This window comes from Pseudopodoces humilis, chromosome 18, assembly GCF_049639895.1.
Source record: "Pseudopodoces humilis isolate 2021_Gansu_Grassland_sample_001 chromosome 18, ASM4963989v1, whole genome shotgun sequence".
Lineage (NCBI taxonomy): Eukaryota > Metazoa > Chordata > Aves > Passeriformes > Paridae > Pseudopodoces > Pseudopodoces humilis.
The window spans coordinates 16,611,277-16,639,255 of record NC_142217.1 but is presented as its reverse complement, the minus strand read 5'-3'; the positions used below and the strand labels follow the sequence as shown (position 1 = coordinate 16,639,255).

The 27,979-nt window shown below is 48.4% G+C and overlaps 3 protein-coding genes across 10 annotated transcripts; 2 read left to right on the top strand and 1 right to left on the bottom strand.

Annotated features, from left to right (window-relative positions):
- Positions 1-985: 985 nt before the first annotated feature.
- Positions 986-15,366, top strand: MEIOB (meiosis specific with OB-fold). The gene is made up of 15 exons (XM_005523082.3): positions 986-1,073; positions 1,716-1,768; positions 2,915-2,996; positions 5,940-5,997; positions 8,671-8,802; positions 9,333-9,405; positions 9,787-9,982; positions 10,447-10,547; positions 12,107-12,159; positions 12,244-12,339; positions 12,851-12,952; positions 13,405-13,558; positions 13,892-14,075; positions 14,737-14,823; positions 15,079-15,366. The coding sequence occupies exons 3-15, from the start codon at positions 2,928-2,930 to the stop codon at positions 15,190-15,192; spliced, it is 1,419 nt and encodes a 472-aa protein (XP_005523139.2). The 5' UTR covers positions 986-1,073; positions 1,716-1,768; positions 2,915-2,927; the 3' UTR covers positions 15,193-15,366.
- Positions 15,367-16,452: 1,086 nt separating this feature from the next.
- Positions 16,453-17,897, bottom strand: FAHD1 (FAH domain containing oxaloacetate decarboxylase 1). Its single transcript, XM_005523208.3, has one exon. The coding sequence runs from the start codon at positions 17,829-17,831 to the stop codon at positions 17,160-17,162; it is 672 nt and encodes a 223-aa protein (XP_005523265.1). The 5' UTR covers positions 17,832-17,897; the 3' UTR covers positions 16,453-17,159.
- A 50-nt stretch (positions 17,898-17,947) lies between these two features.
- LOC102101095 (hydroxyacylglutathione hydrolase, mitochondrial) lies at positions 17,948-27,107 on the top strand. 8 transcript variants are annotated; one of them, XM_005523081.3, is made up of 10 exons: positions 17,956-18,020; positions 19,706-19,733; positions 20,990-21,171; positions 21,880-21,944; positions 22,744-22,861; positions 23,787-23,895; positions 24,693-24,796; positions 25,216-25,317; positions 25,593-25,672; positions 26,023-27,107. In XM_005523081.3, the coding sequence occupies exons 3-10, from the start codon at positions 21,067-21,069 to the stop codon at positions 26,120-26,122; spliced, it is 783 nt and encodes a 260-aa protein (XP_005523138.1). In that variant the 5' UTR covers positions 17,956-18,020; positions 19,706-19,733; positions 20,990-21,066; the 3' UTR covers positions 26,123-27,107. The 8 variants fall into 8 exon arrangements, with proteins under 8 accessions (XP_087920253.1, XP_005523138.1, XP_005523136.2 ...); XM_088064128.1 differs by lacking the exon at positions 17,956-18,020 and adding an exon at positions 18,026-18,121; XM_088064127.1 differs by lacking the exon at positions 19,706-19,733 and having other exon boundaries at positions 17,948-18,020.
- The last annotated feature ends 872 nt before the right edge of the window (positions 27,108-27,979 follow it).

Below are 27,979 nucleotides of genomic sequence, written 5' to 3'. Positions count from 1 at the left end.
TTCTGCTTGTTCCTTAGCTTGAGATAATGAAAACAACAGAACCGACAGAAAAAAATGCCATATTCCATTTAGTGGAGACATCAAGCCTACGAAACAAAGTTAGATCCATGGATCATACTGTATAAAAAGCGACCTAAAAAGAAAAAGAAAACCACCCAGGCTGTCAGTTCCCTGGCATCCTGTTTGTCATCAGCACGGGATAATTATCACGGATTTTAGTGACGCAATAAATACGAGAGCACAGGTGGGATCCATTTTCAGCTGTTTAATTGAAGACATGAAAGATCCTGTAATACAGAGTCAACACAGAGAATTTGTCAGGCTACACTAAAAACTTCCAATAGCCGTGACCTTGGGGTTATAAAATTACTCATCAGGAGTAAAGTTTTTTATGACGCAGAAGTGAAGGATATTGATTTTATAAAATATAATTTTGTATTCAGTATAAATGAAGAAAATGGCTCAAGCCAGCTTTCTGCTGGTAAAAATATAGGATTATTGGGTGCGGATCAATACAAATAATATCTTTAAACCAGAAATTTTGATTAATTGATAAAATACAGGCTGCGACTTTTTTTCCCTTATAGCCAGCAGAAAAAAAATAAGGAAGTGGGGAATGGTTTCTCCAGAGATTTCCTCAATTTGCTTTGTCTTGCCGGTGCATTGTGTGTTTATACTTTTAGAATTAACCTGTCTTTAAATTCCTGATCTGGTAAGTCATGGAATCACAGCATTGTTTGGGTTGGGAGGGACCTTAAAAATCATCCAGCTCCATGGGCAGGGACACGTTCCACTGTCATGGAGCTCCAACCTGGCCTTGGGCACTGCCAGGGATCTGGGGCAGCCACAACTTCTCTGGGAATCTGTGCCAGGGCCTGCCCACCCTCCCAGGGAACAATTCCACCCCAAAATCCTGTCTAACTCTTTGTTACCTTGTCAAGCCCAGAGACTGCAGGCCTGCTGGAGATCCCTGCTGGGATGGGAGAACGTCTGCAGGCCCTGAGGGAGGACGGGGCGCGGAGCCCTTTTCCCGCCACTGCGCCGGCGCCATTTTGTCTCCTTCGGGAACTGAGGTTTGTGAGGGGCTTGAGGGGCTGAAGAGTCCAGGAGGAGTTTGAAGGGTTTGTGAGGGGTACCTGAGGGGCTGAGGAGTCCAGGAGGAGATTGAAGGGTTTGTGAGGAGTCCAGGAGGAGGTTGAAGGGTTTGTGATGGGTCCAGGAGGAGGTTGAAGGGTTTGTGAGGGGCACCTGAGGGGCTGAAGAGCTCAGGAGGAGATTGAAGGTTTTGTGAGGGGCACTTGAAGGGCTGAGGAGTCCAGGAGGAGATTGAAGGGTTTGTGAGGGGTACCTGAGGGGCTGAGGAGTCCAGGAGGAGGTTTAAGGGTTTGTGAGGGGTCCAGGAGGAGGTTGAAGGGTTTGTGAGGGGTATCTGAGGGGCTGAAGTATCCAGGAGGAGATTGAAGGGTTTGTGAGGGACACCTAAGTGGCTGAAGTGTCCAGAAGGAGGTTGAAGGGTATGTGAGGAGCACCTGAGGGGAATGGAGGGTGTATGAGGAGGGCTGAGGGGTCCATGATGGGCTGGGGGGTGGTTGAGCAGCGCCCGAGGAGGTTGAGGGGCTCCTGAGGGGTCCCTGAGTGGGGCAGCTCTGCTCCAACTCTCAGAACCTGGAGCATTTAAAATCCTAAATTACCATTTTAATCTTCCTCTGATACAGGTGTTCCAGTGCTGGTTCCTTTGACACGACCCAGCTGCTGTGAGGTACAGCAGGTAACAGTATTTAACTTCTTCTGAGGTGAGAATATTACCCTGCCTTGGAGGGATGCTGAGGTGACTTTCCCGCAGAAGGAAACATAAATTCTTCCATCTAATGGGATGGGAACAGGTTTGAGGGCCCCATTGTTCAGTGGTTTCTGTAAGGCAAATTTGGGCTGTCTCTCTGTGAGAGTGTAGTTTGAAATGCTCTTTTAGAAAAATCACTTGCTTCTCAGATAACTGCTTACTTTTCTTTAAAATGTAGGTTTATTTGTCCTCTAGTTCAACAGACCTTTATCCTAATGCCTGATGAAGTGGTTAACAATTCTCACACAAGGTTCCAGGTACAAAGACTGTGAAAGGCATTCAGGATTTCATTCTAAAGCTTGAACAGGCATCCTCTGAAAAATGTCAGCAGCTCTCTCCTATTAATGGTTATTAAGATTTGGACAATGAGATGGTTCCTTTTACAACAAAAAATAGAATCTGACAACTATTTGTTAAGTATTTAAATGTCTCTAAGGAACCCATGAAAAAATAAGATGCATTCAGAGGGTCTAACAAAGCACCCATGGCTCCACTTTGGCATCTCTAGGTTGAACCTAGGTACTGTCAGGGCTGGGCAGTAAATACCATGTTGGCAGCCTGAAAAGAACTGGTTTTCATAAATCTTATTTTAATAAATTCAGAACTTTTCTATTTTGAGGGAGGAATAAACTCACATTTTAAAGTAGTTTAATATTTAGTCCAAAACCTCAATTAAAGGTGCTTACACGCAACACTTCTCTTTCCTCACATATAAATTGCCTTTTATATATGAGCTGCCTCATTAAATTCACTTGGGCTTCCCAGAGAGAAGGAAGGTAAATATTTTTCAGAGCCTGGTGCTAATGGAGTCATTTAATGATGAATAATAAATAAAAATTACAGGCCTTTATTTGAGAAGCTTAGGTAAAGCTGTCACAGTAAAATTCATAACTTCCATCGCCAAATCCAAACAATAAAGAATTGTCTACTTCAGATGGCTTGAAATGCCTCTTATTGAAAACAGATGCTATTAGGTCAAAACATTTATGTTAAAAAATAACTTGTTATTCTCACTGTGAATGGTCTTAAGTGATTTGTTTGGATTTTTACAAAATCTAACTCAGTTTCCTCAAGTTTCAGATAAAGAATGGCTCATTCTCGTTCAGCACGGGACTTTGTTGCACTTTCAGACCTGCATCCAAACCTCGCTCGTCCTGTAAGTCTCACAGCCATGGTCCTTTTGTCCCCAGATGAAATTGTATCTGACTGTCTTATATTACTGCAAAATTATGTAATTGATGTGTATTTAGGTACTGATAGCATTAGTGCAATTGTTGGGCAGAAAGGACCTTCCCTTCTTTGTGTGCAAAGCAGCAAAATGAAAATTGATGCTGTTGTTGTCCACAGCCTGTGGGTACCACAGGCACAGATATTGACCGGACAATTCAATGTATCAGAGGCTCCTTTGTGGCACTTTAAATGGATGCTGAATTAATGAAGACATTATTAAAGACATTACAGAGTCAGCATTATGCAGCCACAATCATCTGTGACCTCAGCAGTCTCTCACGGCACGCTATGGAAAGGGGGGAAAAAAATCTCACAGTTCCATGGCAGGGTTGGTTCTGTCTCTTTAGGATAAAAAATGGATTTGCATAGAATCACAGACTGGGCTGGAAGGGAGCTTAAAACCCATCCAGTGCCACCTCTGCCATGGCAGGGACCCCTTCCACTGTCCCAGGGTGATCCAAGCTCTGTCCAGCTTGGCCTGGGACACTGACAGGGATCCAGGGGCAAACCCATTTGCTCTGGGCACCCTGTGCCAGGGCCTGCCCACCCTCCCAGGGAAGGATTTCTCCCCAGTATCCTAAACCCACTGTTTTGCAGTCTGAAGCCACTGCCCCTTGTCCTGTCACTCCATCCCTTGTAAAGAGTGTCTCTCCATGTTTCTTGTCAGCTCCTTCAGCCACTGGAAGGCCACGGGTCACCCCAAAGCTTCTTTTTTTCCAGGATGAGCAATCCCAATTCTTTCAGCCTTCCCAACCACCCTGGAGCCTTTTCTGGACTCACCACAACAGCTCTAGGTCCTTCCTGTGCTGGGAACCCAGGGCTGGAGGCAGCTCTCTGCACGTGGGGTCTCATCTGAGCAGAGAGGCAGAATCCCCCCTCCCCTGCCCCAGAAAAGTCCTGATATTTCTGGAAAGAGTGAAAACATGGAATTTTCCCATTCCCACTTTTTATTTGGGATGGCACGATTTTTTTTTTCTCATTTACTTTAAACCAATGAAAGAGGCATCACAGAAAATGGATGATCTAAGAGTTTTCTATTCCCTTAGAGCTATATTGATCCAAACTGATCTTCAGCAATGCTAATCTAACCTGTCATTCACAGTTCCTCTCAAATAATGATCCACTAACCCAGTGAAAAGCTTTTAGTTTACAAATAAAAGCAATCTTGAGTATCACAGTTAGCAAGACACGGCAATGAAAGTATTTTTATAAAATAATAATTTATGATAGAATGATCAGTGCAGGCTTGGTGATGGGCACCCAGAGGTGAACACATTTACAGCAGAGCTGGGGCAGATTTCTTTGGGAAATTGGATATTTGCACCAGAAATTAGGCACAATCAGCCTAATTTCTGCAGGCACTCATTCTAAATGTCTGTTCTTTTGACATTTGGTGGTGAGATACAGGGAATATTGCACTCTGATTTAATAGATTTTTTTTTTTAAAAAAAAAAATGAAGAAGCACAACCCAAAGTAGAAAAACAAAATCCTGTTCGGACTCACCGCATGCAGTGGACAGAAAGCATTCAGTCAGTCTGGAAGTGAAATATTAAACTGCTGTACACAAGTGGCCTCTTCCCGAGTTTCCATCCCTGCAGGATAAGGCAGTTCCCGTGCTCCCTCTAGCGATTCCAAGGAAATCCGAGAGCTGATTTTTGAGCCCGTGTCAATATCGTGACAGTGAAGTCAGGCAGGTCACGCTGCTTTGTGAACGCGCACAAAATGAATCCTGGGTGGGTTTTTGAGTTGAAACCCTGCCCTTCCCACCTGGCTCCGGAATTCTGCTGGAATGGGACGGTCAGGACTGCGAGAAGGGCTCGTGTGAAGGAGCCGAGGCTGCCACATCCTTGGGAGGGTCCAAAGCCAGGCTGGACAGGGCTAGGAGCAGCCTGGGACGGTGGGAGGTGTCCCTGCCCAGGACAGGGCTGGCACTGGAGGGGCTTTAAGGTCCCTCCAACCCAAACCATTCCAGGATTCTGTGAAGTGGAACTGATGCAGGATGCTTCATGTTTTGAAGGATCCTGGCAGTATTGCACTTCCAGCCCTTGTCCCACTCTGACTTTCTTTGCTGACCTCTTAAATCCCAAATGAGCGCTGCAAAACTCTTCTCTGGCACCAAGGACCACCTAAAAAACAACAACCACCACCCATAAAATATTATATTATAGAAGTTAGATAATACATCTCTATCTACCCGTGTGTGTTTGCTCCCAGTAGCTGTGCTTGACAATTCAGAACAGGATGTTTTTACATAATAAACACAGGTTTAGCAAAGCAGGATAAAACTGATTTTGGTCTGAATCAACAGGAAAGCTCCTTTCCTCAGCTCCCCTGTTGAAAGATAACAAGGGAGAGGCACCTGTAGAAATTTAGGTTGCTTGGCTGAGGCCAGGATAAGCTCCTGTGGGTGCACACGTGTGGCTCGTGGTGCTGACAGCCAGGAAAACCTTGGCCACTTCACTGTAAAATAAATCCTGTCCAGACTTTCCATGGAGCATTTGAGGAGATCTGAGACCTGTGCAGAGAGCATGAAACAACAACATTGCTGCCTACCTGAGGAGAGATTGCTGTAGAACAGTCAAAATCATGAAGGTTTGGGGTGAACTTTTGTCCTCCCATTTTCTCCCCAAATAGAAACAGATGTATTTATTTTAATATTTTTATTAGTCACAATTTTTTTTCCTAAAGTAAACTTGTGTGTTTATGTTTTACTCTTTAGCTCATAGGGTTCTGTGGAATAAATAGATTAAAATGATTACCGGTCAGAAATATGTTTATTATCATCAGCAGAGTATAATTCCATGAAATCTAATTCATCATCTACATCTGGGTTTAATACATGTACTCTATAATCTTTTTATTTTTCAGAATGTAATCGGGGTGGTTATTGGGAAAACAGATGTCAGAAGCTTTCCAGACCGAAAAAGTACAGTCCCTTTAAACTTTTTCTTTCATTTTCTTCAATGGTGTAATTTGGCAGAGATGGCTGAAATCAAGATTTAAATGATAAATAGATTTCTCAGTGTAAAATGGATAGAATAAAAACACACCCCAAAAAAATGGTGTCTGTTTGAGAACAAGGTGAAAGAGCAGCATTGTTTTTTCTTATCAATTAGAAATCAGAAAAACTCTGCCATGGAAATGTTTGGTGCTCTGAAGATGGAACCAATATGAACCCACTCAATAAATACTGGAATGGAGCTGGTGCCTTCATATTTGTTCTCTCTTAATACAGAAATGTTGAAGACATATCTTGTCCTCAACAAGTAATTTCTGGCCTGAGCAGCAACAGCCTCATCTGGGACAAAATGTGAGTTGTATGTTGTTAATACAGCATTAACTGGAAATTGAAATAACAAATTTACAGTCAGGGTTGGTACAGACCTGAGGAAGCACCTCCAGCCCTGGGGAGCCATTCCAGCTCCAGGAGAAGGGCTCAGTTGTTCTGCTGCCACTGGCTCCTGCTGAGCTGCTGGAGGGGTGACATTTTAGGAGAAAGTCATTGCAGTCACCCAAAACAGGTGGCACCAGAGCAGAGTCTGCAGGTGAGGTGTGTGTGGTCCATGGAGCTGCACTCAGGGAATCCCTGGAGTTTTCCTTGATAATTCAATAATCTATTTCACCATGCTGTGATCCCTGGAAATCTTTATAAGTTACCTGTATGGGACAGAGCACTGATATCCTGAATAAATTCATTATTCAGTTAAACATCAGCAGGGCCTCATCACCCATGGGGTCAGCCCAGCTCCTACACAAGAGGGGCTGTGTGTACAAATGAGCCATGTTTGTGTGTTTGTGTGTTTGTGTGTGTGTGTTTGTGTGTTTGTGTGTTTGTGTGTTTGTGTGTTTGTGTGTTTGTGTGTTTGTGTGTTCGTGTTTGTGTTTGTGTGTGTTTGTGTGTTTGTGTGTTTGTGTGTTTGTGTGTGTGTGTGTTTGTGTGTTTGTGTGTTTGTGTGTTTGTGTGTGTGTGTGTTTGTGTTTGTGTGTTTGTGTGTTTGTGTGTTTGTGTGTTTGTGTGTTTGTGTGTTTGTGTGTGTGTGTGTGTTTGTGTGTTTGTGTGTTTGTGTGTTTGTGTGTTCGTGTGTTCGTGTGTGTGTGTGTGTTTGTGTGTTTGTGTGTGTGTGTGTTTGTGTTTGTGTGTTTGTGTGTTTGTGTGTGTGTGTGTGTTTGTGTGTTTGTGTGTTTGTGTGTTTGTGTGTTTGTGTGTTTGTGTGTGTGTGTGTGTGTGTGTGTTTGTGTGTTTGTGTGTGTGTGTGTTTGTGTGTTTGTGTGTTTGTGTGTGTGTGTGTTTGTGTGTTTGTGTGTTTGTGTGTTTGTGTGTTTGTGTGTTTGTGTGTTTGTGTGTTTGTGTGTGTGTGTGTGTTTGTGTGTTTGTGTGTTTGTGTGTTTGTGTGTTTGTGTGTTTGTGTTTGTGTGTTTGTGTGTGTTTGTGTGTTTGTGTGTGTGTGTGTTTGTGTTTGTGTGTTTGTGTGTGTGTGTGTGTGTGTGTTTGTGTGTTTGTGTGTGTGTGTGTGTTTGTGTGTTTGTGTGTTTGTGTGTTTGTGTGTTTGTGTGTTTGTGTGTTTGTGTGTTTGTGTGTTTGTGTGTGTGTGTGTTTGTGTGTTTGTGTGTTTGTGTGTTTGTGTGTTCGTGTTTGTGTTTGTGTGTGTTTGTGTTTGTGTGTGTGTGTGTTTGTGTTTGTGTGTTTGTGTGTGTGTGTGTTTGTGTGTTTGTGTGTTTGTGTGTTTGTGTGTTTGTGTGTTTGTGTGTGTGTGTGTGTTTGTGTGTTTGTGTGTTTGTGTGTTTGTGTGTTTGTGTGTTCGTGTGTGTGTGTGTGTTTGTGTGTTTGTGTGTGTGTGTGTTTGTGTTTGTGTGTTTGTGTGTTTGTGTGTTTGTGTGTTTGTGTGTTTGTGTGTTTGTGTGTGTGTGTTTGTGTGTTTGTGTGTGTGTGTGTTTGTGTGTTTGTGTGTGTGTGTGTGTGTGTGTTTGTGTGTTTGTGTGTGTGTGTGTGTGTGTGTGTGTTTGTGTGTTTGTGTGTGTGTGTGTGTGTGTTTGTGTGTTTGTGTGTTTGTGTGTTTGTGTGATTGTGTGTGTGTGTGTTTGTGTGTTGGTGTTTGGGATTGTGTGTGTGTGTGTTTGTGTGTGTTTGTGTGTTTGTGTGTTTGTGTGTTTGTGTGTTTGTGTGTTTGTGTGTTTGTGTGTTTGTGTGTTCGTGTTTGTGTTTGTGTGTGTGTGTGTTTGTGTGTGTTTGTGTGTTTGTGTGTTTGTGTGTTTGTGTGTTTGTGTGTTCGTGTTTGTGTTTGTGTGTGTGTGTGTTTGTGTGTTTGTGTGTGTGTGTGTTTGCCAGGCCTGGCTGTCATCTCCCACAGCTCCTGCACTTCTCCCCTCTTTGATCTGGGAGTTCATACCCTGCCCAAAGTGAAGCACAGGGTGGACAGGTACCACAACAGGAATTGCATTCCCAAAAGCACCAGCGTGTTCCTGCACCACCTGCTGGCCTCCAGCAAGGAAATCCTTGCCAAAATCCAGGAAAACTTCAAAATAGGAGTTTTTATACACATATTCTAGTTAGAAATCAAGCTGTGCTGAGGAATTGCTACAGGCCTGTTTGTTTTTGCAGACATTGGCGCTGAAAGATACACCTTCAATTTTACCATTCGTGATTCCCCAACTTGTTTCATTAATGTCCAGTCATGGGGCAGAGAAGAATACATCAGATCCCTCTCAGAAAGCTTCAGGGTTGGTGACTGTGGTGAGTTTATTTATTTTATTTATTCTCACTTGTTTGCATGGAAATCAGGGTTGTGCTGGTGGCTTTGCTGTGTTGTGCTCTGAGGACTCACAGCCTAATTGGAAACAAATTGTTCAGTTCTGTTCAGTATAAAGAGGAAAGGAACAAGATTCCAAGGATTTCAACTCAAGCCCAGTAAATATGTCAACAAAAGAAACCCACTGAGTGCAGCAGCTCAGAACTGGCCTGCAGTTAATCAATGTCAAATCTTACATTATGCTGAGGTCTTAAAAATGATGAAAAATAAGCTGTAAAGCAGTTTGGTGTTTGTCTTCCCTCAGTTACAGATATGACTGTGATTGCTGATAAAACCACAACAAAAATCCTGTATTTATTCACAGGATGTGCTTTTATCTTTTTAAATTCATAGAAAGATTTTCCTGCCCGTGGTTGTTTGGGTAAAACGTGAGCTTGCAGAGTGTACATACAAAAATATCTATAATTGTACCTATAATCAATTTCTAACATTACTTATCAATGCTTTATTTTAGTTACAATTGAAAATCCTTTAATTCAGTCAAAGGAAGCAGAAAGAGAAGAAAAATTCAACCCTGTAACTCCTAGGTAAATTTAAAGCATGGAGTGGTAGTTCTTTCTAGAAAGATCAAAGTTAATACTTGCTTTAATTTCCAGCAACATGAAATTGGTAGAAATATTTGGTGTTTTCTTCTTGTGTAGCTGTACCTTCCTCCTGTGCTCAACAATGTCTGGTTAAATCTCAAAGGAGAATATATTTCATAAATAGAAGGCCATAAAGCAATAATGCTCTTTGTTACTAAACAGAGTAAATTTCATTCCTTGAGTAAAATCAACAAGAATTTTTTGTACCTTTAGGAAAAACTAATGGAATAAAGTTGCTTTTCCATATGAATTGAATTAACATTTTACACTGTTGATATACCTCAGTGAGTGCAGTGCTGATCCATGAGATTTGTTCTGTTCTAGTGGCTACAAATTATTGCTCAGTGAAAACCACTCTGTGGTCAAAACCTCTTCCTGCTACGACACAGACACCAAGCTCCTGGCTCTGCTGCACCTGCCTGTCAAGGACCCTCAGGATTATTATTCCCTGGGGGACATCGTGGCAAATGGACAAAGCCTCCATGGGAGAGTCCTCAACGTGCTGGCAGCTGTGATGGCAGTGAGTGAGGAGCATTTCTGGGCTCTGCCACCAGTAACTTCACTGTAAATCTGTAAATGTGGATTTTGGGCTGTGATGGCAGTGAGTGAGGAGCATTTCTGGGCTCTGCCACCAGTAACTTCACTGTAAATCTGTAAATGTGGATTTTGGGCTGTGATGGCAGTGAGTGAGGAGCATTTCTGGGCTCTGCCACCAATAACTTCACTGTAAATCTGTGTCAGTGTGGATTTTGGGCCTCACAGTGGTCAGGACTCTGTTTGTTCAGCCTGGCACCTGAGTGATGATAACCACACACACCCTTTGATGAGATTTTTACCAACAAAATGAAAGGAAAAAATTAAGTGATGCCATTTTTAGTAGTCTACAGCCTTCCCTTTTCTAACCCTTTTATTTCCTAAGTTATGAGTTTTATTCTCCTAAATATTGAAGAGAGGACAAGCGACTTCTTCTCTTTCTTCTTAAAGGTTGGGGAGCCCAAATATTTCATGACTTCAGACAAAAGGAAAGGCCAGAGGTGTGAAGTCAAGCTGTATGATGAAACAGAGAGGTCTTTCCCAATAGTATGGTAAAATGTTCTTTAACTCACTAAAAAGTACAAAATAATTCAAACACAGGTAGAACAATTAGCTATAAGACACACTAATTAGCTATAAGCCTGTCTTTTAATTGAAATATATTGTTACTTAGGAGGCAACTGAGATGAGGCAGCAGTGTACACTGAAAAGAGACTTAAAAAAGAGATTCATTAGAGTGGTCTTATATATCTTGTGTAGTTTTATGGCTTGCTGACAGCCTGCTGGCTCATGGATGGCAAAATGAAGCTCAGTTCCAAATAATTCATTTTTTTCATGTGGACATTTGAGCTAATGCAGGAAATGGCATTTAAAACCAGCTGCAAAGGCTGTTGTGTCTCTTCCACAAACAGGAGGGCAGGAAAATGAAGAGCATGATCCATTTTTAAAGCCAAGCAGAATTGCAAGTGGAGTGGAAATAGGTGGAAATAGTTTTTAAATAGTTTTTAAGTATTTAAAATAATGCAGAAACATTTTGATATGGCTTTGGCTGTATTTCCAAGCTCTGTCTTGTTTACAAACACGACTCCACCCACCCCATCCCTGCTGTAAGCAGTGCCTTGTTCACAGAGGAACCTTTGCATTTTGCCCAGAGTTTGTTCAATAAACTTGTGGCTTTTCCATGTGCAGGGACATGTGGGGGTGTGGATATTATTCCCTTGCCCTGAGATTGTTTGGTGGTTAAAAAATGACTTCAGTGACCTTTGCTCCCTCAGGGGATGTAGGCAGGCAGCCCTGCACTGTGAGCTGTTATCACCAGGGATGTTTATCATGGGATGTTTAACACAATTCATAGCCACAAACCCAAAAGAAGCATATCAGGGGTGACCCCTTCCAGCCCAGGGTTAATTTGGAGCAGCTCCTCCATCAGATCTCTCTCAGGGCTGGGACTTGGGCACTGTCAGGGTATTTCAGGGCCCAGCAGTGAAGAGGTGGCTGAGCAATATTGGATAAGAGGAAATATCTTAAATCTTTGTCCAAGGATTAAGGAGAAAACCCACCAGAACAAATCTGTGCTTTGGCTGTGCTCTTGCCAGCCAAATTTAGGAGGAGCTGAATGTGATTTTATCAAGAGTGCATGAAATTACCATTTTTGAGGGATACTTCTGACCTCACTCCAGTCTCATCATCCCCAGCCACAAAGATCCCAGTGTTGGAAGTGGCTGAACATCTGGCCTGGGGATCTGAGCACAAACAGCTCCTTTAACTGGGATTTGCTTTAGTTAGAAATTAATTTGATAAAAGCTGAAATACAGCATTTCCCCCAGGTATATTCTGCATTTAAACCCATCTTTATTTTATCCTGTTTGGGATAAAACAGGCTCATGGAATTTCAGTGCCACAAACGAGTCATGTCCCCTTTGGCCAATTTTATTACAACTACATTATTGAGTTTATTTATTTAGTTAATTAATATTATATTAATAATATAATATGAATATATACTATAATAAAGAATATTATTTGTTTATTATTTATTTAGTTTTAGTCACTAAGCAGTTTGAGTGCTGTTTCAAAAATGTTTTGATACATCCACTTTTGCTTTGTTTAGCTGGGATAATGAATCCATCCAGCTGGCACAGAGTTGGGTCCCCCAAGAAACAGGTAAAACAGTCTGATTTATGGTTTTACTGTAGTTCTTTGTGTGACATTTATTCTCTGGTAACATGGGGGTATTTTTGTGCACAGTTATATTTGCATCAGATGTCAGAATCAATTTTGACAAATTTAGGAACTGCATGACTGCAACTGTGATATCCAAAACCATCATTACAACTAACCCAGGTAAGAGCTGCTCAAGTATTCCTTTGCTTTTAGTAATTATTCTAGGCTAGAATGCATTAATTAATCTATTGGAACTGTGATTTCTTCTGCCTGCTTCTCACAAAGCTCTCTGCTTTTTGTCTGCTACGTGATGACCAGTTCCTTTGGCTTCTACTCTTTTCCCTTTCCCTTTCCCTTTCCCTTTCCCTTTCCCTTTCCCTTTCCCTTTCCCTTTCCCTTTCCCTTTCCCTTTCCCTTTCCCTTTCCCTTTCCCTTTCCCTTTCCCTTTCCCTTTCCCTTTCCCTTTCCCTTTCCCTTTCCCTTTCCCTTTCCCTTTTCTCTTCTTTTCCTTTTCCTTCATAGGTTTCCTTCATAGTCCATGCAGGACTGACAGTTAAAATAAAAAAGAGAAAGGCAAGTCTTGGCTAATTCCAGCATGTTTGTGTTACTGGAATAAAAAGTTGTAAAATATAAAAATGTTGTGATTTTTATATACAACATATACTGATAACTTTTAAAAATGCATCCTCAGAAACAGCAGAAGCAAATGTTCTCTTCAGCTTCATCAAAGAGAGCGCCCAGGCAGGAGTTCTGCCCAGCCCAGTGAAGGAAATGGCAAATGAAACCATTAACTGTAAGAATTTGATTTTATTTACCTGCAGTGTCTTTTCATAGTGCATCTGAAATAATTCCTGCTCTGTGCTCTCAGAAAAACAAAACTCAGGTCCAGCCTGGCTGAATAAATAAAGTTTGGATGGTTTCTTGGGGCTGTCCCTTATTTTATGTGTCTCCAGCTGACTGTGCCAGCTGCAGCCTGTCTGGTGCGCTCCTTCTGTCCAGAGAGTATGGAAAAGTGAGGGGAAAAGCTTTTGTCAAAAACTCCTTTTGGAGGATACAAAGATTAAATAATAGATATATTCATGATCTGAGTTCCCTTTTGTTTTACCTTTTTTTTGGGGTGGGGTGGGGGGAGTGCTTTTCTGCTGCTTTTAAATCTCCTTTTTATTGCCTTAAGATCCATTTTGGCCATTGCTCTTTGAGTAATTTCTGGCTCAGACACCCTTAACGTGTCTTTTAAACTTGTAGTGGAGGCTGTAGTGGACGTCTACACAGTGGAACAGCTGAAAGAAAAAGCTCTGCAGAGTGATGGGAAGCTGGAGCCTCTCCATGGAATTATTTATGGCTACATTTCCACCCTGGACATTGATGAGAACGTGTCCAGAGTCCTGCGCAACAGATGGTGAGCAACTGCCTGCTTGGAATGTGTGCTAAAAACTGCTTGTCCCTCTTCCCCACACCCAAATGAGATGGAGCAGTATTTTAGTCCCATCCCAGAGAAGAAATAAAACTCCTCTGGAGGATGCCATGTGGGTTTCTGTTGTGGGCTCTGTGAAGGCTCTTTATGGTCCTAGAGTGAAAAAGAAAGATATCACTTTGTCTCAGACAGACTCAAGAGTTTAGGAGATAAAAACTTTTTTTTAAAGGACAAAGTCTCTTGGGAAATCTCAGTCTAGAAAAACGTTTCAGGAAGAATAAATTGCATAGCTGCATGAATTCTCTCCTTGTGTTTCAGCTCAATCTGCCGGTTCATCGTGAACGAAGCATCAAACACCTGCACCTTCTGCAGTGATGTCTCTCCAGAGGCCAAGTCCACCTTTGCCAGCTTTGACATCCTGGTGGATGTGACAGATCACACGGGCACCCTGCGCTCCTGCTACCTGTCCGACTGTGTCGCTGAGGAAAGCCTGGGCTGCACAGTAAGGGGGGATTGGGCTGTTCCTCCTGAGCTCAGCTGAGGAGCCTGGTGGGAATTGCAAACACCTGCAAAAGTTCTGTGTGTGTGCAAGAGTTAGAAAAATGGCATGGATGGATGGATGGATGATGGATGGATGGATGGATGGATGGATGATGGATGATGGATGGATGGATGGATGGACGAGGGATGGATGGATGGATGGATGGATGGATGGATGGATGGATGGATGATGGATGGATGGATGGATGGATGATGGATGATGGATGGATGGATGGATGATGGATGGATGGATGGATGGATGGATGGATGGATGGATGGATGGATGGAATCCATGGATGAATGGATGGACAGAGCTGTTGGACAAGGTAAAATCTGGAAGTCAGCAGATGCCAGCAGGAATTGTGTTCAGTGTAAGTGTGAAGCCAGTTCAGAACACTGCTCTTCTGAGAACGTGGTTGGAAATCCCTGCCTCTGATTTTCAAACACCCTGCAATTTGTTAATGTGACTGTCTTGGTACACATATCACACCAAGCACTATGTTAAAATAGAAAAATAAAGCTTAGAAATCTATAAAAATGTGTAAAATGTTCTTTTCATCATCATTCTGTTGTGGAGATGTTTTAACTACCTGCTGAAGTATTCTGTGGTGTCCTGTTAACAGGTCCATGAATTCCTCATGCTGGAAGAAAACCAGAAGACTGCACTGAAATGGCAACTCCTCTTGGAACGAAGCAAGATTTACTTCAAAGTTAGTATTTAATGTTTAATTCAAAACAGTTTTTCACTTTTAAACTTGTCCTTTTTGGAAAAACTCTTCTTACTCTTCCATCTCCCCTTTCTCTGTCCCTGTTTCCAGGACAGAATGAAAATGACAGGCACATGGCATAAATGTGTACTCACACAGGAAATGATGCAAATAGATCTGTCAAACATGTTGTGTGACATCTCAAAATAATCTCTGCCAAGGTGCTGTGATAACAAAGATCCTTAATTATTTTTCCAGGTTACTTTGTCACCCAATTGGAGAACAGGATTAAAAGTGAATCTTCTTTCCTGCAGACTGACAGATCCTGTAGAGGCGAGTCAGAGCTTGTTGGGAAGAGAGTGGAATTATTAATAAATGCTAGGAAAGGCTTCCTTCACTCTGCTGTTAGAGATGGAATTGTTGTTGGATGCTGTTGTTGGATTTTGCCAAGTCTGTTCTGATTGTAAAGAAGGAGTTCTTGTTACAATACCTCCAAGGGGGCTTCTGAGTTCATATTTTTGGGTGATTGTGCTTTAAAAAAGTGTACTTGGGTCTCAGCTTAAAAGGTAATTCTACCAAATTCAATCCCTTTCAAGGGGCCTGGAAGGTTTCCTCGCTCAGCTGAGATCTTTGACAAAACCAGAAATAACAAATAGGTCAAAAGAGATCTGTTGAACTTCTGTGGTTTTAACTGCTTTGCTGCTTTTGTGTTAAATAAAACCCCCTTGAAACACTGCCTGGGTTTGTTGTGCACCTCAAAACAACGTGGCACAGAGAAAACCCCCACAGAAACAGGAAATCCTGACAAGCAATCCCAGATTGCATCCCTGACTCAGGGGTGGCAGTAAAAGACCCCCAAAACGCTGCCAGCGTTGGGTCACGGCATCCCTCTTGTAGCAATAAACAACTCAACATTTTCCAGCCATAACAATTCCCATTCTGAAGGGAATGTTTCCAATAACTTAATCCTGTCAATACCTGGGGCTGGAGACCAAACTGCAAATGATGCCCTGCTGCTGTTGCCAGAGATGGGAATGTTCGACAGGCAGGAGGAAATTTAAACAGTACAGACACCTTAATTCCATCCTTCCTCTTCCAGAACTGTTCACCCTATTTTAATTCTGAAGAAATTCTACAGAAATTCTTTAATTTCTTCTCTCAGTGTGGTGTGCAGCACCCTGGACCATGCTGCTTTCACAGAGCTGCTTCTCTTTGGGAGACAGGATTTTTCTCTGTAGAACTCCCCACTTTTAAAACCAAAGCTTTTCCTAGCAGCTGTTGAGATCCAGCTCTGATAAATGGAAGTGTTTAACTTTGGTGCTTTACATTTATGTAAGTTGTGTTTTTTTTAATCCATCTGCTTTTGCTAGAAATGAGCCAGTTCTGTGCAAACTTTGAAAATCTAAGTTTTGATGTTTGCACAGGGAGGATTTTTTAAATTATATTTTACAGCTTGCTCTGTTGAATTGAAAGAGAACTCGCTGTCATGCAAACTGGTGGGGAGTGCTGGATCAGCTGGAGTTGGGAACTGGGGAAAGTTACCCAGCCTGGCTTTTAGCAGCTGGAAATACTTAAAACTCCAACTGCTGCAGTTACAGTTTTACTAAAAATTGAAATCAGTCAAAAGACAAGTTTGGTGGTGATCTTTACCCATGTTTCTTTATTCTTGATCTTTTTGCATTATTTCACTTTTAGAACATATTTAAAGCACAGTTTAGGAAAAAAACCAATCTGCCAAACATCTGGCACACTTCCTGCTGCCTTCGCCCCTTGGAGTGGGAAGAGAAACCATCCTCCTTTAATTTGTATGTTTGAAAAAAAGGAGGGAGGAATCACTAAACTAATCCAAAAAATCAAACATCTTTCTCTTGTAGAGGAAACATTTTGTGAAGCTGCAATTCTTGATTTAGGGTTGCACATCTCCATATACACCTCTGACCTCCTGCAGCATGGCTGAGCTTTAGCTCCTACATCATCATTTGAATCGTTTAGATCAGTAGTTTTTATTTTAAGGCAAAACTCAAAGTATCAGCAGAAGAGAAGCACACACAGAAGGGACAGCCAGCCCCATTCCCCTCCCCAGTGTCTCCATCACCAGTTCCCAGGTATGGCTTTGGAATTTTGGAATCTGGAGCTTCTGGGCTCTGCCTGCTCCAGGCTGGGCTGGACTCCAGGTTTGCTGAAGCCTCCATGGAACTGGGGTTGTGTCAGTCCAACGCATTTTGGGCTCCTGGTTTCCGTGCCTTTGATGTGTGGCAGTCCCTCTGTGCCTGGGGCCGTGGGAGTGTTGGTGTCCCAGCTGTCCCCGTGCCAGGCAGGCTCCGGGCTGGATGTGTGCATCAGGATCCCCGTGTTTGCTGCTCCACCTTGAACCTCATGGACAGCACGTCCCTGATCCCCGCCTCGATCTCATCGTTGGCCTCCACGGAGCCGACTCCTTTGGGAGAGCCCGTGAGAATCAAGTCCCCTTCTTCCAAGGTGAAGATGTGGCTGATGTAGCTGATCAGGTAAGGGATGGAGAAGATCATGGAGGAGGTGTCCCCCTCCTGCCTCAGCTTCCCGTTCACCTTCAGCCAGATCTGCAGCTTGTGCGGGTCAGGGATCTTCTCCTTGGGCACGAAGTCACTGACGGGGCAGGACGAGCCGAACCCTTTGGCCAAGGTCCAGGGCAGCCCCTTCTTCTTGCACTCCTCCTGCGTGTCGCGGGCCGTCATGTCCAGGCACAGGGCATAGCCCGCCACATGCTCCATGGCCGCGTCCTGCGGCACGGCCCGGGCCCTGCGGCCGATCACCACCCCCAGCTCCACCTCGTGGTGCAGGTTCCGGCAGTAGTAGGGCCGCAGGATGGGGGATCCCTCCCGCACGTAGGCCGAGGAGGGCTTGAGGAAGAAGAGCGGCTCGGCGGGCAGGGCGCTGCCCATCTCCTTGGCGTGCTCCGCGTAGTTGCGCCCCACGCACACGATGTTCCTGCCCCACTCCCAGAAGCGGGACAGCGGCTTGGAGCTGCCCATGGCCGCCCTTGCCGCGTCCTTGCCGAGCCCCGCACGGCGCTGCCGCTCCTCCTCCGCGGGCCGAGGGCCGGGCCGGGGCTGAGGGCCGGGCCGGGGCCGGGCGGGCGCAGCGCCGCCCCCGCGCACGCCGGGCCGGGCCGGGCCGGGCCGTGCCGGCGCTGCCGCCGCCTCCTGGGGCGGACAGCCAAGGTAACCGGGCCGGGCGGGGCGCACGATGCTCCGCGGGGGCTGGCGGGGGTTCGGCACCGCCCTGGCAGCCGGGGCCGTCCTCGGGGCCGTTCTCCGAGCCGGTACGTGCGGCGGGTGCGCCCCGGCAGGGCCGCGGGCCGGGCCCGTGCGGAGCCCCGGGTGCCGCGCTGGGGCTCTCGGGCTGCCCTGGTGGCTCCGGCCGGGCTTTGGGGCCCGAGCGGGGCAGGACGGGCTCGGCTGCGGCCGGGGCCGTGCTGAGCCCTTCGGGGAGGCCCCGCGGAGCCCCGGGGCTCCGGTCAGTGCTCGGGGAGGAGGATTGGGGGCCGGGGCGGGCGGCCGGGCTGCGCTCGGCGGGTGACAGCTTGCGCTGGTGATGGCAGCCACCCCCGGCTGTCTGAGCTCGGCGGTTTCATTTCGGGCCTAAATCCTCAGAACCTATTCTGGGCTCTCTGGGAGGTCTCCCCGGATGGTTTTGCATCACTCGGGTTTTAGGACGTGTCTGTAAAGAGCGAGAATCGCTGGGCGTTCTCTGCCAGAGCCGGACACGCCGCTGCGGCTGCGGTGTGGGAATGTCAGACCGAGCAGCTCCCGAGCTCCCGGCATCGCAGGGCAGGCTCTGCACCTTCCACGCTGCCGGGGGTGGGAGCTGCCCTGGCTTTGGATGCATTTCTTGGAGCCACAAACTCGCTGGGTATCCAAAAACATCCCTGCGTGCAGAGCAAAGAGTGAGCGTGGTTCTTGTGAGCGCAGCGGCTGGGCGTGCTGTCATTTCTGAGTGACAGCCCTGCGTGAAAGGGGAATTTTCCACTCCTTTATGTAATAAAGAGAGTAACCCCAAACGTTCTGGAGGAAATGCACAAAGCAGCCCTGTTCTAGGGGAACCTGCCTGCTGTCAGTCCCCAGCACGGACGCATTTCTGTGCTGACATCCACACTTCCAGCTGCAAAGCCTTTCCCCTTGGCCGCTCCAGCTGTGCTCATGAACCATTCCAGAAGCTCGGGTGGGTGATTCAGAGCTGCTCTCCCACTCCTCTGCTCCAGGCGTGCAGTCAGGAGGGACGTGGGACAAAGCTGAGCGAGAATGAAGTCACTGGGCATTAATTCTGGGGCAGAGCTGTGTGTGTGTGGCAGCGATCTGAGTTAGTGCTGGGCCGGGGCAGGGGCTGAGCGTCACCCAGGGAGCTCCTTTGGGCTGGACAGGTCTGAGCAGTGCGTGAGAAACTCCCTGCTCTGCTCCTGAGGTGCGGCTGAGCCGCACATGGCAGCTCACAACGCGTGAGTTTCATTCTTGGTGGATGTTTCCTCGTTCCTCTGTTGAAATTACATGTTTGAAAACATTTCCTTATGTGGTGCAGCTTGTTTGTTTGTTTGGTAAGAATTGTGAATTACACACGCAAAAGAGACTGCGGGATCCGGGCCAAGGTTAGAGATGGTTCATAGGAGAGAAGCATTTGAAGCATGTGAATAATTCCTTTGAGTTGAAGTTAAGGTTGTATTGTTTTCTTTTGTTTGGTTGTATGTTTTTTCCTAGTTGGTGTCTGGCCTGCAAACAAACACCCAGCATAGATAACTCTTGTGACTGACAGCATCCAAAAGCTCTCCCTGTTGGCAAGCAGGTTTTTTTTGGGCATTTTTTCCCCCCATCAAAGAATAGTAAGGACTTATTTTGTGTTCTTTTTTTGAAAGGAGCCTTCTCCAGAGGAACGCTCTGCAGGTAGGGATGCTTCTCCCAGTACTGCAAATACCCAGTGCATGCCTGTTCTGCTGTGCCTTGAGTTTTTGGGGTGTTTTTTTGAGCACTGTGTTTAATTTCCCTGTTTCCCTTCCCTCATAAGCAGGGAGGGTGGAGATAGAACAGGAAGGGGAAGAAGCTCTGGGCAGGATGGTTGTGCCAGAAGGCCCTGACAGCTCCCCGTGCCCACGCTGGGCTGGCAGCAGGAGCAGATCTGCAGGACTGTGAGGCTTTTATCAGGGCTGGGCAGGCTGGGGTGGCTGGGGACAGTGGGACAGGGAGATCAGCACGGGGGCACAGAGGGAGGTGGCCAAGCTGGAAAGTCAGGAGCCTTTGGGAGAGTCAGTGGTGCAGAATAAAATGGGTCTGAGCCAGCACAGGCACCTCTGGGGGTTGTGCAGACACCTCGTGGGTGCTCAGACAGCAATTCCTGACCTGCAGGGACTGGCACCCCTTTCCCTGCAGGTGTTTGAGCTCAGCTCTGACCTGCAGGGCCCCAGCCATGCAAGACCCCACTCTCTTTGCTTCCCTTCCTTTAGTTTGTGTGGTAAAACCTCTTAGGGTTGGTTATTTCTTTAAGAGCTGTGTGCCTGTGCACGGAGCAGTGGAGCCCAGGTTATTTGCATCTGGAATTTGCTTCTTGGATCTGATTAAACATTGAACCAAAAGCAAACAAGGAAGCGCTGGTGTTGCATCAGGGCAGGCATGAGCAAGAGCTCTGTGTGTGCCTCTTACCTGGCCAGGTCAGGAGCCTTCCTCCTTTGGAGAGCCTGGCTTCTCTCCATGAGCTGGGCAGATGACATTTCCCCCAGGAATAAAACAGATATTTCTGTCAGAGCAGTGTGTGTATTTGTGTATTTCTCCTTTTTTTTTCTTTTTAATTTTTTTTTGCTCCTCCTTCCTTTTTCTTTCTTGGTTCTAACGTGCCCTTTGTGCCTTTTTTGCAAAGTCACTGTCCCGGGCTGACCTTTGGCCAGCTCCATTCTGCTTTCCTGCCCCTTGAAATCTCCTCTCTGACCCAAGTACAGAGTTTTCCCTGCCTGGAATGCAAAGTGTCCTGTCCTTCCCGGGGCATCTGTGGAGCACCTTGAGGGGCACAAGGTTTTGTCCCATGGTGACCTCGCTCCTCTTGTCTGAAGGAGGCAGGTTGGGCTGTCCTGTGAGCTGGGGTACTTGCCATGCCCTGTCCCACCTGTCCCCCTCCCAGGGCTGAGCTTTGGCTGTTTTTGGGTGCCCAGGTCCAGCACAGCTGCGAGCTAAATTCCTGCACACGGAGCACGAGCTGAGGGAGCCCAAGACAGTGACCCAGGCCGACATGAAGGTGGAAATCCTGCCAGCCCTCACTGACAACTACATGTACCTCCTCATCGACCAGGACACCAGGGAGGCTGCCATAGTTGACCCTGTGCAGCCCCAGAAGGTAACACTCGGCTCTGGGATGTCCTTCCAGCTTGCTGTGTCCAGCAGGGAGCGAGGCACACGCTGCCTCTGCTGTGGGGGAGAGGCAGGAGAGGCTGGCTGTGCACAGGGACACCCCAGGGACTGCCCTGCCCCTCATTCCAGGGATTGCTGTGTCCCTCATTCCAGGGGTTACTGTGTCACTCATTCCAGGGACAGCTGTGTCCCCCAGTCCAGGGATTGCTGTGTCCCTCACCCCAGGGACAGCTGTGTCCCCCAATCCAGGGATTGCTGTGTCCCTCATTCCAGGGATTTCTGTGCCCCTCATTCCAGGGATTGCTGTGCCCCTCATTCCAGGGACTGCTGTGTCCCCCAATCCAGGGGTTCCTGTGTCCCCCAGTCCAGGGTTTGCTGTGTCCCTCACCCCATGGATTGCTGTGTCCCTCATTCCGGGGGTTCCCATGTCCCTCACCCCAAGGATTTCTGTGTCCCTCACTCATTCCAGGGATTACTGACCTGGTTTGGGATTTTGCCCTTAACCTGATGTAGGGCAGAAAAGAGGAAGCAGGACTTGGGGCTTGGTCACGGCTGGCAGGACAGAGACCTCGTGTGCTGCCCCCTGACCCCACCTGCAGAGCTGCTCTGGGGCTCCAGGTGTGCCCAGGTGACTCCAGGGTGCTGCCAGCTCCTTCCCTGGGAGGTGAAACTCCTTCTGTGTCCCACCCTGCAGGTTTTGGATGCAGTCAAAAAGCACGGCGTGAAGCTGACCACTGTCCTGACCACCCACCACCACTGGTAACCACCCTGTCCTGGATCCCTCTCACAGAACCAGGAGCTGCTGCTCTCCTGGGCCCGGCTCATCTCTGAGCAGCAGCAGCTGAGGCGTGAGGAGAAGGATCACACCTCATTCCTTTGGCCTTGCTCTGGCCACGAGCTGTGTGTCAGTGCCCTTCACCTGTGAAATCCCGATTTTTCCAGGCAGCCAGTGCAATAGCTGGGTGTGGAGGCGGCTGTGGGTGTGGGAGGAAGCACATTTGTGCTGAGGTGCCAGCACAGGCCCGTGAGGCGTCCTGCAGTCAGCATTGTGGGAGGATCACCCCAGGTGCAAATCAGCTCTGCCAGGGTTATAAAATGAATGTTTTGCTGTAGTAACCTGTCCATGGGTCAGAGTGGAGCTGTCTCTGTGGCTGGAGAGTGAAACAATCAGCCCTGAGCTGGGCAAAGCAGCAGCACGGCGACTGTGGGGTATCTGTGTGCCTGCCCCGTGGTGTTTTGTGGGATGTTGGATTGCACATTTTCCACTCACCCCATTCCCTCCCTGCCCCAGTAACTGGAGAGGTTACTGGGAGCCCCTGAGGCTGCTGTTTCCCAGCTGGGCAGGGATTGATTCCCCCTCTCGCTGCCCTAATTACTGGAGAAATGATCTCCACTCGTGTTGCCGTGGCCTGTCCTTGGATATGAGCAGTGATAAATCCTGGGAGAGGGGTGGATCAGAAATGATCACCTGGAGCTCACCTCCAGGTCACTGCAATACCAATAACCATAAATCTGTGTTCATTCCTCCCCAAATCCCCTTTTTTTCCCCCCATTCCAGGGACCATGCTGGAGGCAACGAGAAGCTGGTGAAGATGGAGCCGGGGCTGCGCGTGTACGGGGGGGACGGCAGGGTGGGGGCCCTGACGCAGAAAGTGTCCCACCTGACAGCTCTCAAGGTAAAGGGAGGGACCTGCAGGACTCTGGGCATCCCCTCTTTGTGTCACAGCTGCACAGGCGTGCTCCCCCCTGAGCTGGGCACCTCTGCTACCTTTGAACACACCGGGAATGTGGTGGATGGTTTAAATGCGGCTTTCCCCCTTTCCCAGCCCTGGCGACCTCTGTGCCTTGTTTGGTTCCTTGTGTGAGGACAGCAGTGAGGCACATGGGACGTGCTGGGTGTCCCTGTGCAGCTGGGGGACACAGCAGGGCTGGGCCAGGGCAGGGATTGTGCTCTGCCAGGAGCGTGGCGAGCACCGAACCGGATCCAAGTGCTCCTGTGGGAATGACGGCTGGAACACGGGCTGAGGAAAGCAGTGCCAGCTGCCTGCGTGGCTTTTTCCCGGCTGGAAGCAGCAGGCCTGGCTGGGAGCAGCCTGTTTGTTTGCAGGAGAGCTGGCAGGTGACACAAGCTGCTGTGCAAAGTGCAGGCAGGCGTGAACGGCGCTGCTGGCCCTCGGAGGGGCAGCAGCGGAGGAGGGAGCCCAGGCAGGTGGGCAGATGAGGCTGTGTTTGACCCTTTTGCCTTTCCCTCAGTGTCATCCACTTCTCCCCTTCAGCTCCATTTTTGTTTGGGGCTTTTTTCACGCTCGGTTAGCTTTGTTTAGGATTCTCTGTTGGCTCTTGCTGCCAACCAGGCTTTGAGTCCCTGTGCGTGGAAATGAAAGGATCTGGCAGTTCCCTTTGTCAGGACACCTGCTTGGAGGAAACAGCTCCCTGCCACAGAGCTCCCTCCCTGGGCTCTCCCAGGAGCAGAGCTGCTCCTTCCTGGCCAGACTGGGGCAAATTTTGGACCATTAGAGCACTGAGAGCAGCAATTCTTTTCTAACCGTGCGATTGCCAGCAAACAGCAGCTTCAGCTTTAGTGTTCTGCCTTCTTCCCAGGTGGGATCTCTGAGTGTGAAATGCCTCAGTACGCCGTGTCACACCTCGGGACACATCTGTTATTATGTGACTAAGCCAAATAGCTCCGAGCCACCTGCAGTTTTTACAGGTGAGGAGTTGGGAGGTTCCCTTGCCAAAATAGCGACTCCCCCTCTGCCTGGGTGCCTCTGGATGTGCCCCCGTCCCTTCCTGCCAGGGCAGCTGCTTAACATCCATGTCTTGCTCCCCTTTCCAAGCAGGAATTGTAGGTAGAACTGGAGAAACCCCTCTGGATTTGTAAGCCAGGGCTGCACACCCTGCAGAGCGAGCCCTGGATGGCTCCTACATCCAGCATTTTTTTTTTTTCCTGGGAAAAAGAGCTGTTGGTTTCCTGTCTCAGGCCAAACTGGCTGATCCCAAACCCTGCTGCTTTTCCATGTATCTGTGCTCAGGTCTGACAGCAGAGAGAGGAGAGAGTAGGGGAGTCACAGGGGGCTGGTGCTCCACTGCTGATGGCCAGGGCCTGGATCCTGGTTTGGGGAGGAGGATTCCCCTTCCCCGGGGCTCTGCTTCATCCCTGTGTTCTCCAGAGCTCACAGAAGCTCCTGCATGGAAGAGAAAGAGGCTTAAACAAGATTTTAGGGAGCACTGGGGAGGAAATAGAGGCGACTCATCATTGTTGCAGAGAGCAGGTGTTCCTTGTCCCCTCTAGGAGGGCACAGGGGCTGCCCACAGGTAGGAGGTGCTGGCAGGGTGTGCCTGGCCAGGCTCTGCAGCTCCCAGCCACGGTTGCCAGCGGTGTTTGTGTGGCACAGCCTGGCTGTCCCTGTGCTCCTGCTGCTGTGCTGAGGCAGCAGTGGCAGGGCTGAGCCCTGGGGCTGGCTGTGGGGAGCCTGCTGTGGGCCTGATGCCGTGTCACCCCTGCAGGTGACACCCTGTTCGTGGCTGGCTGTGGCAAGTTCTTCGAGGGCACCCCCGAGGAGATGTACAAGGCACTGATCGAGATTCTGGGCAGCCTGGACCCCAAAACGGTACAAACCTGTTCTTTTGTGTGAGTGAGGCAGCCCACAGCACCACACAAATCTGAGAAACTCCCTGGCAGAGCTGCTGCTCAGAGAGACTCTGGTGTGAGCAGGGAATGAGTGCCTACACGAATTCTGTGCTGCTGCATAGCTGCAGTCCTCTGGGAAGGATTTGCCTGCCCCAAATGTGTGTGTGCTTTGTGGGGAAAGAGCGGGGGCTGGTGATTAAAGGCTGCTGAGCTGGGACATGGGGCTCTTTCATCTGTTGAAGTGGCAGCTTGTCCTGCCTGCCGAGTCCTGGCACTTGTGGCTGTCTCCAGTGGGAGGTGTTGGGTTGAGTGTGCTGTTCCTGTTGTGCTGCTGGCACCTGGCAGTGCCCCTTGGTGGCTGTGGTGTCCCTCAGTGTCACTGTTCCTTCCTGTCCCCAGCGGGTTTACTGTGGCCACGAGTACACCATCAACAATCTCAAGTTTGCTCGGCACGTGGAGCCCAGTAACCCCAGTATCCAGGAGAAGCTGGCCTGGGCCAAGGTGAGCTGCTCATCCTTTCCCTGGGCTCGATGCTTTCCTGGACACAGAGGAGTCCTCCTTGCTGAGGAGATGGAGGAGAGGAGAAAATGCTGGGGGGAAACGGAGTGAAGGGCCAGGAGCTGCAGGATGTTGTGTTCCAGGGGAACAGGGTCTGGCTGTGCCCACAGAAGGCAGCTCACTGTCTGGGGGAGGCATTCCCTGCCTGGAAACTGTGTCCAGGACATTCCCTGTTCCCCAGAATTCCTGGTGGAGCAGCACAGTGTCCCTCATTGCAGGCACAGTACGACAGTGGAGAGCCCACCATCCCCTCCACCATCGCCGAGGAGTTCACCTACAACCCCTTCATGAGAGTCAGGTAGGGGATGGCCCGGCTTGGGAGGGGCTGGGGAAGGAGGTGTCCCCGTGGGAATGGCTCTTCTGCCTCCCACATTCCTGTTTGGATGGCTCCAAGACTCTCACTGGCTGTCCTGGCAGAAAAATGCCTGGATTGGAGGTTTGTGCTGAGCATCATTCCCTGACTCAGGAGACAGAACAGGCTTTGTTGTGTTCCTTCACCCAGCAGTGGCATTTCCTCCCGCCCCTGAGCCTTCAAAGCAGGCCTGATGAGCTGTGCCAAAGCCAAAGCTCAGTCTTTGATCCTGGAACCTGATCCTGGTGCTCCCACAGCTGGGATTCCATCCTGACCCTGCTCTTCCCTCCTGGCAGGGAGAAGTCGGTCCAGGAGCACGCCGGGGAGAGCGACCCTGTGCGGGCCATGGGGGCCATCAGGAAGGAGAAGGACAACTTCCGAGTGCCCAAGGACTGAGCACTGCCTGCATCACTTTACTGTCACTGCAAGCGTCACTTAAACCATTCAGATGTTTTAGGAGTCAAATCTTCTCTCGTGGTTGAGACAAGTTTTATTTAGGTTTTTATTTTGTCTTAATTAAGGAAAAGAAAAAAAAAAAAAAGCACTTTGCCCTCGTTGAGATGTTCTACAGCTTATTTATATTATGATGAAGAATATTTATGGTCCACTTGCTGTCTGTCAAGCTGTCAGGTGTCACCTACAGATCATTGTGCAGGTGGTGGTGTGAGACTCGAGGCTGGGCAGGATCAAGCCTGGAGGTTTAGGAGGAAGCTCCTGTTATTTTTGTGGGAGCCTGATGTGGATGCAGAAGGTGGGACTGAGATGTCTTTGCTTGAAGCAGAGACCACCTGCAGGAGCTGAAGATTTCAATGTTCCTTCCATGCTGCTGCTTCAACGTTGTGAGCATCGCTTCTGGCTCCACTAAAACCAGTTCCAGGGTCAGAGCTGCTGTGCCAGTGCTGCTCCAGGGTCACCTGGGAGCTCCACGGGCTGCTCTGGCTCCGGGAGTGGCTCCTGGGGCCATCCAGCTTCTCTCTCATCGCTGGCATGGGCAGCAGGGACATCCCCAGGCATTGCTCTGCTTGTGCCCTGAGTCCCCAGCGTGCTGCATGAATCTGCTCCCTGCTGTGCCCTGTGTGACCTGTGCCAGCCCAAAAAACCGGGCAGGGATTTGTCAGAATGCAGAAGCTCCTGGTGAGTGACTGACACCCCTGCAGCACACCTGGGGGACAGGCTGAGCAGTTGGAACCTGTCCCCAGGTGAGCAGGGATGTGGGCTGGCACCAGGTCTCCATTTGCTTTAAAATGCTGAATTTTATGTAGTTCAGAGGGAAAAGCGGTACCTAAAGCTGTGGTGTCTCCTGGAACGCTGTGCTGCCACACCGGAGTGTCACTGTGCTTAGGGCTGGGCAGAGGGGAAATAAATAACAGCTGGAAACAGAGGCTCTAACTCAGATTTATTTATTGGTTTTGGATTAGAAATTGAAGACAACCAACTGGAATTGTCTTTCTACCTATCCTGGGGTGAGCAGGTGGCATTTTGGGGACTACAGGGGCTGTAGTGGCAGCTGTATTTTTGTGAAAGAATAGAGAGGGTTCAGCCCTGGCTCTGCTGCCTGGGAGTGCCATTCCCTCCTCACAAGTGGCATTTGGGCCTGTCAGGACAAGGACGTGGAGGGGCTGGAGCTTATCCAGAGAAGGGAACGGGGCTGGGAAAGGGGCTGGAGAATTCCTGAGGGAGCTGGGAAAGGGCTGGAGAATTCCTGAGGGAGCTGGGAAAGGGGCTCAGCCTGGAGAAAAGGAGGCTCAGGGGGAATTTCTGGCTCTGCACAAGTCCCTGCCAGGAAGGGACAACCGGGGGGTTCGGGCTCTGCTCCCAGGGAACAGGGACAGGAGGAGAGGGAACGGCCTCAGGCTGGGCCAGGGGAGGCTCAGGTTGGATATTGGGAACAATTCCTTCATGGAAAGGACTGTCCAGGCCTGGCACAGCTGCCCAGGGCAGGGGTGGAGTCCCCATCCCTGGAGGGATTTAACAGCCCTGTGGATGTGGCACTTGGGGACAGCGGTGGCTTTGGCTTTTGGGGGAATGGTTGGACACTGTCTCAGAGGACTTTTCCAACCTCAACAATTCCCTGTGGGGGCCCCAGGACTGGGATCCGGCTGGGAAAGCTCAGCTCTGCTCCCGCGCCTTTGGGGCTTCCTGTCCCTGGAGCAGAGACCCTCCCAGACCCCCCAGCAGGAGTTCCAGGGTCCGGCACCACTCTGGACCTTCTCCACCCAGTGCCGGCAGTGCCAGCAGGGCCAGCACCCCTCA

What these genes read in the sequence shown, in the direction of transcription:
- MEIOB (XM_005523082.3), top strand. Translation starts at nt 2,928, where the DNA reads ATGGCTCATTCTCGTTCAGCACGGGACTTTGTTGCACTTTCAGACCTG. An exon ending in ATCCAAACCTCGCTCGTCCT is followed by an intron (nt 2,997 to 5,939) that starts GTAAGTCTCACA and finishes TTTATTTTTCAG; the next exon opens with AATGTAATCGGGGTGGTTAT. An exon ending in TTGGGTCCCCCAAGAAACAG is followed by an intron (nt 12,160 to 12,243) that starts GTAAAACAGTCT and finishes TTTTGTGCACAG; the next exon opens with TTATATTTGCATCAGATGTC.
- FAHD1 (XM_005523208.3), bottom strand. Translation starts at nt 17,831, where the DNA reads ATGGGCAGCTCCAAGCCGCTGTCCCGCTTCTGGGAGTGGGGCAGGAAC.
- LOC102101095 (XM_088064126.1), top strand. Translation starts at nt 20,797, where the DNA reads ATGCAAAGTGTCCTGTCCTTCCCGGGGCATCTGTGGAGCACCTTGAGG. An exon ending in CCCACCTGACAGCTCTCAAG is followed by an intron (nt 22,862 to 23,786) that starts GTAAAGGGAGGG and finishes CCTTCTTCCCAG; the next exon opens with GTGGGATCTCTGAGTGTGAA. An exon ending in AGAAGCTGGCCTGGGCCAAG is followed by an intron (nt 25,318 to 25,592) that starts GTGAGCTGCTCA and finishes CCCTCATTGCAG; the next exon opens with GCACAGTACGACAGTGGAGA.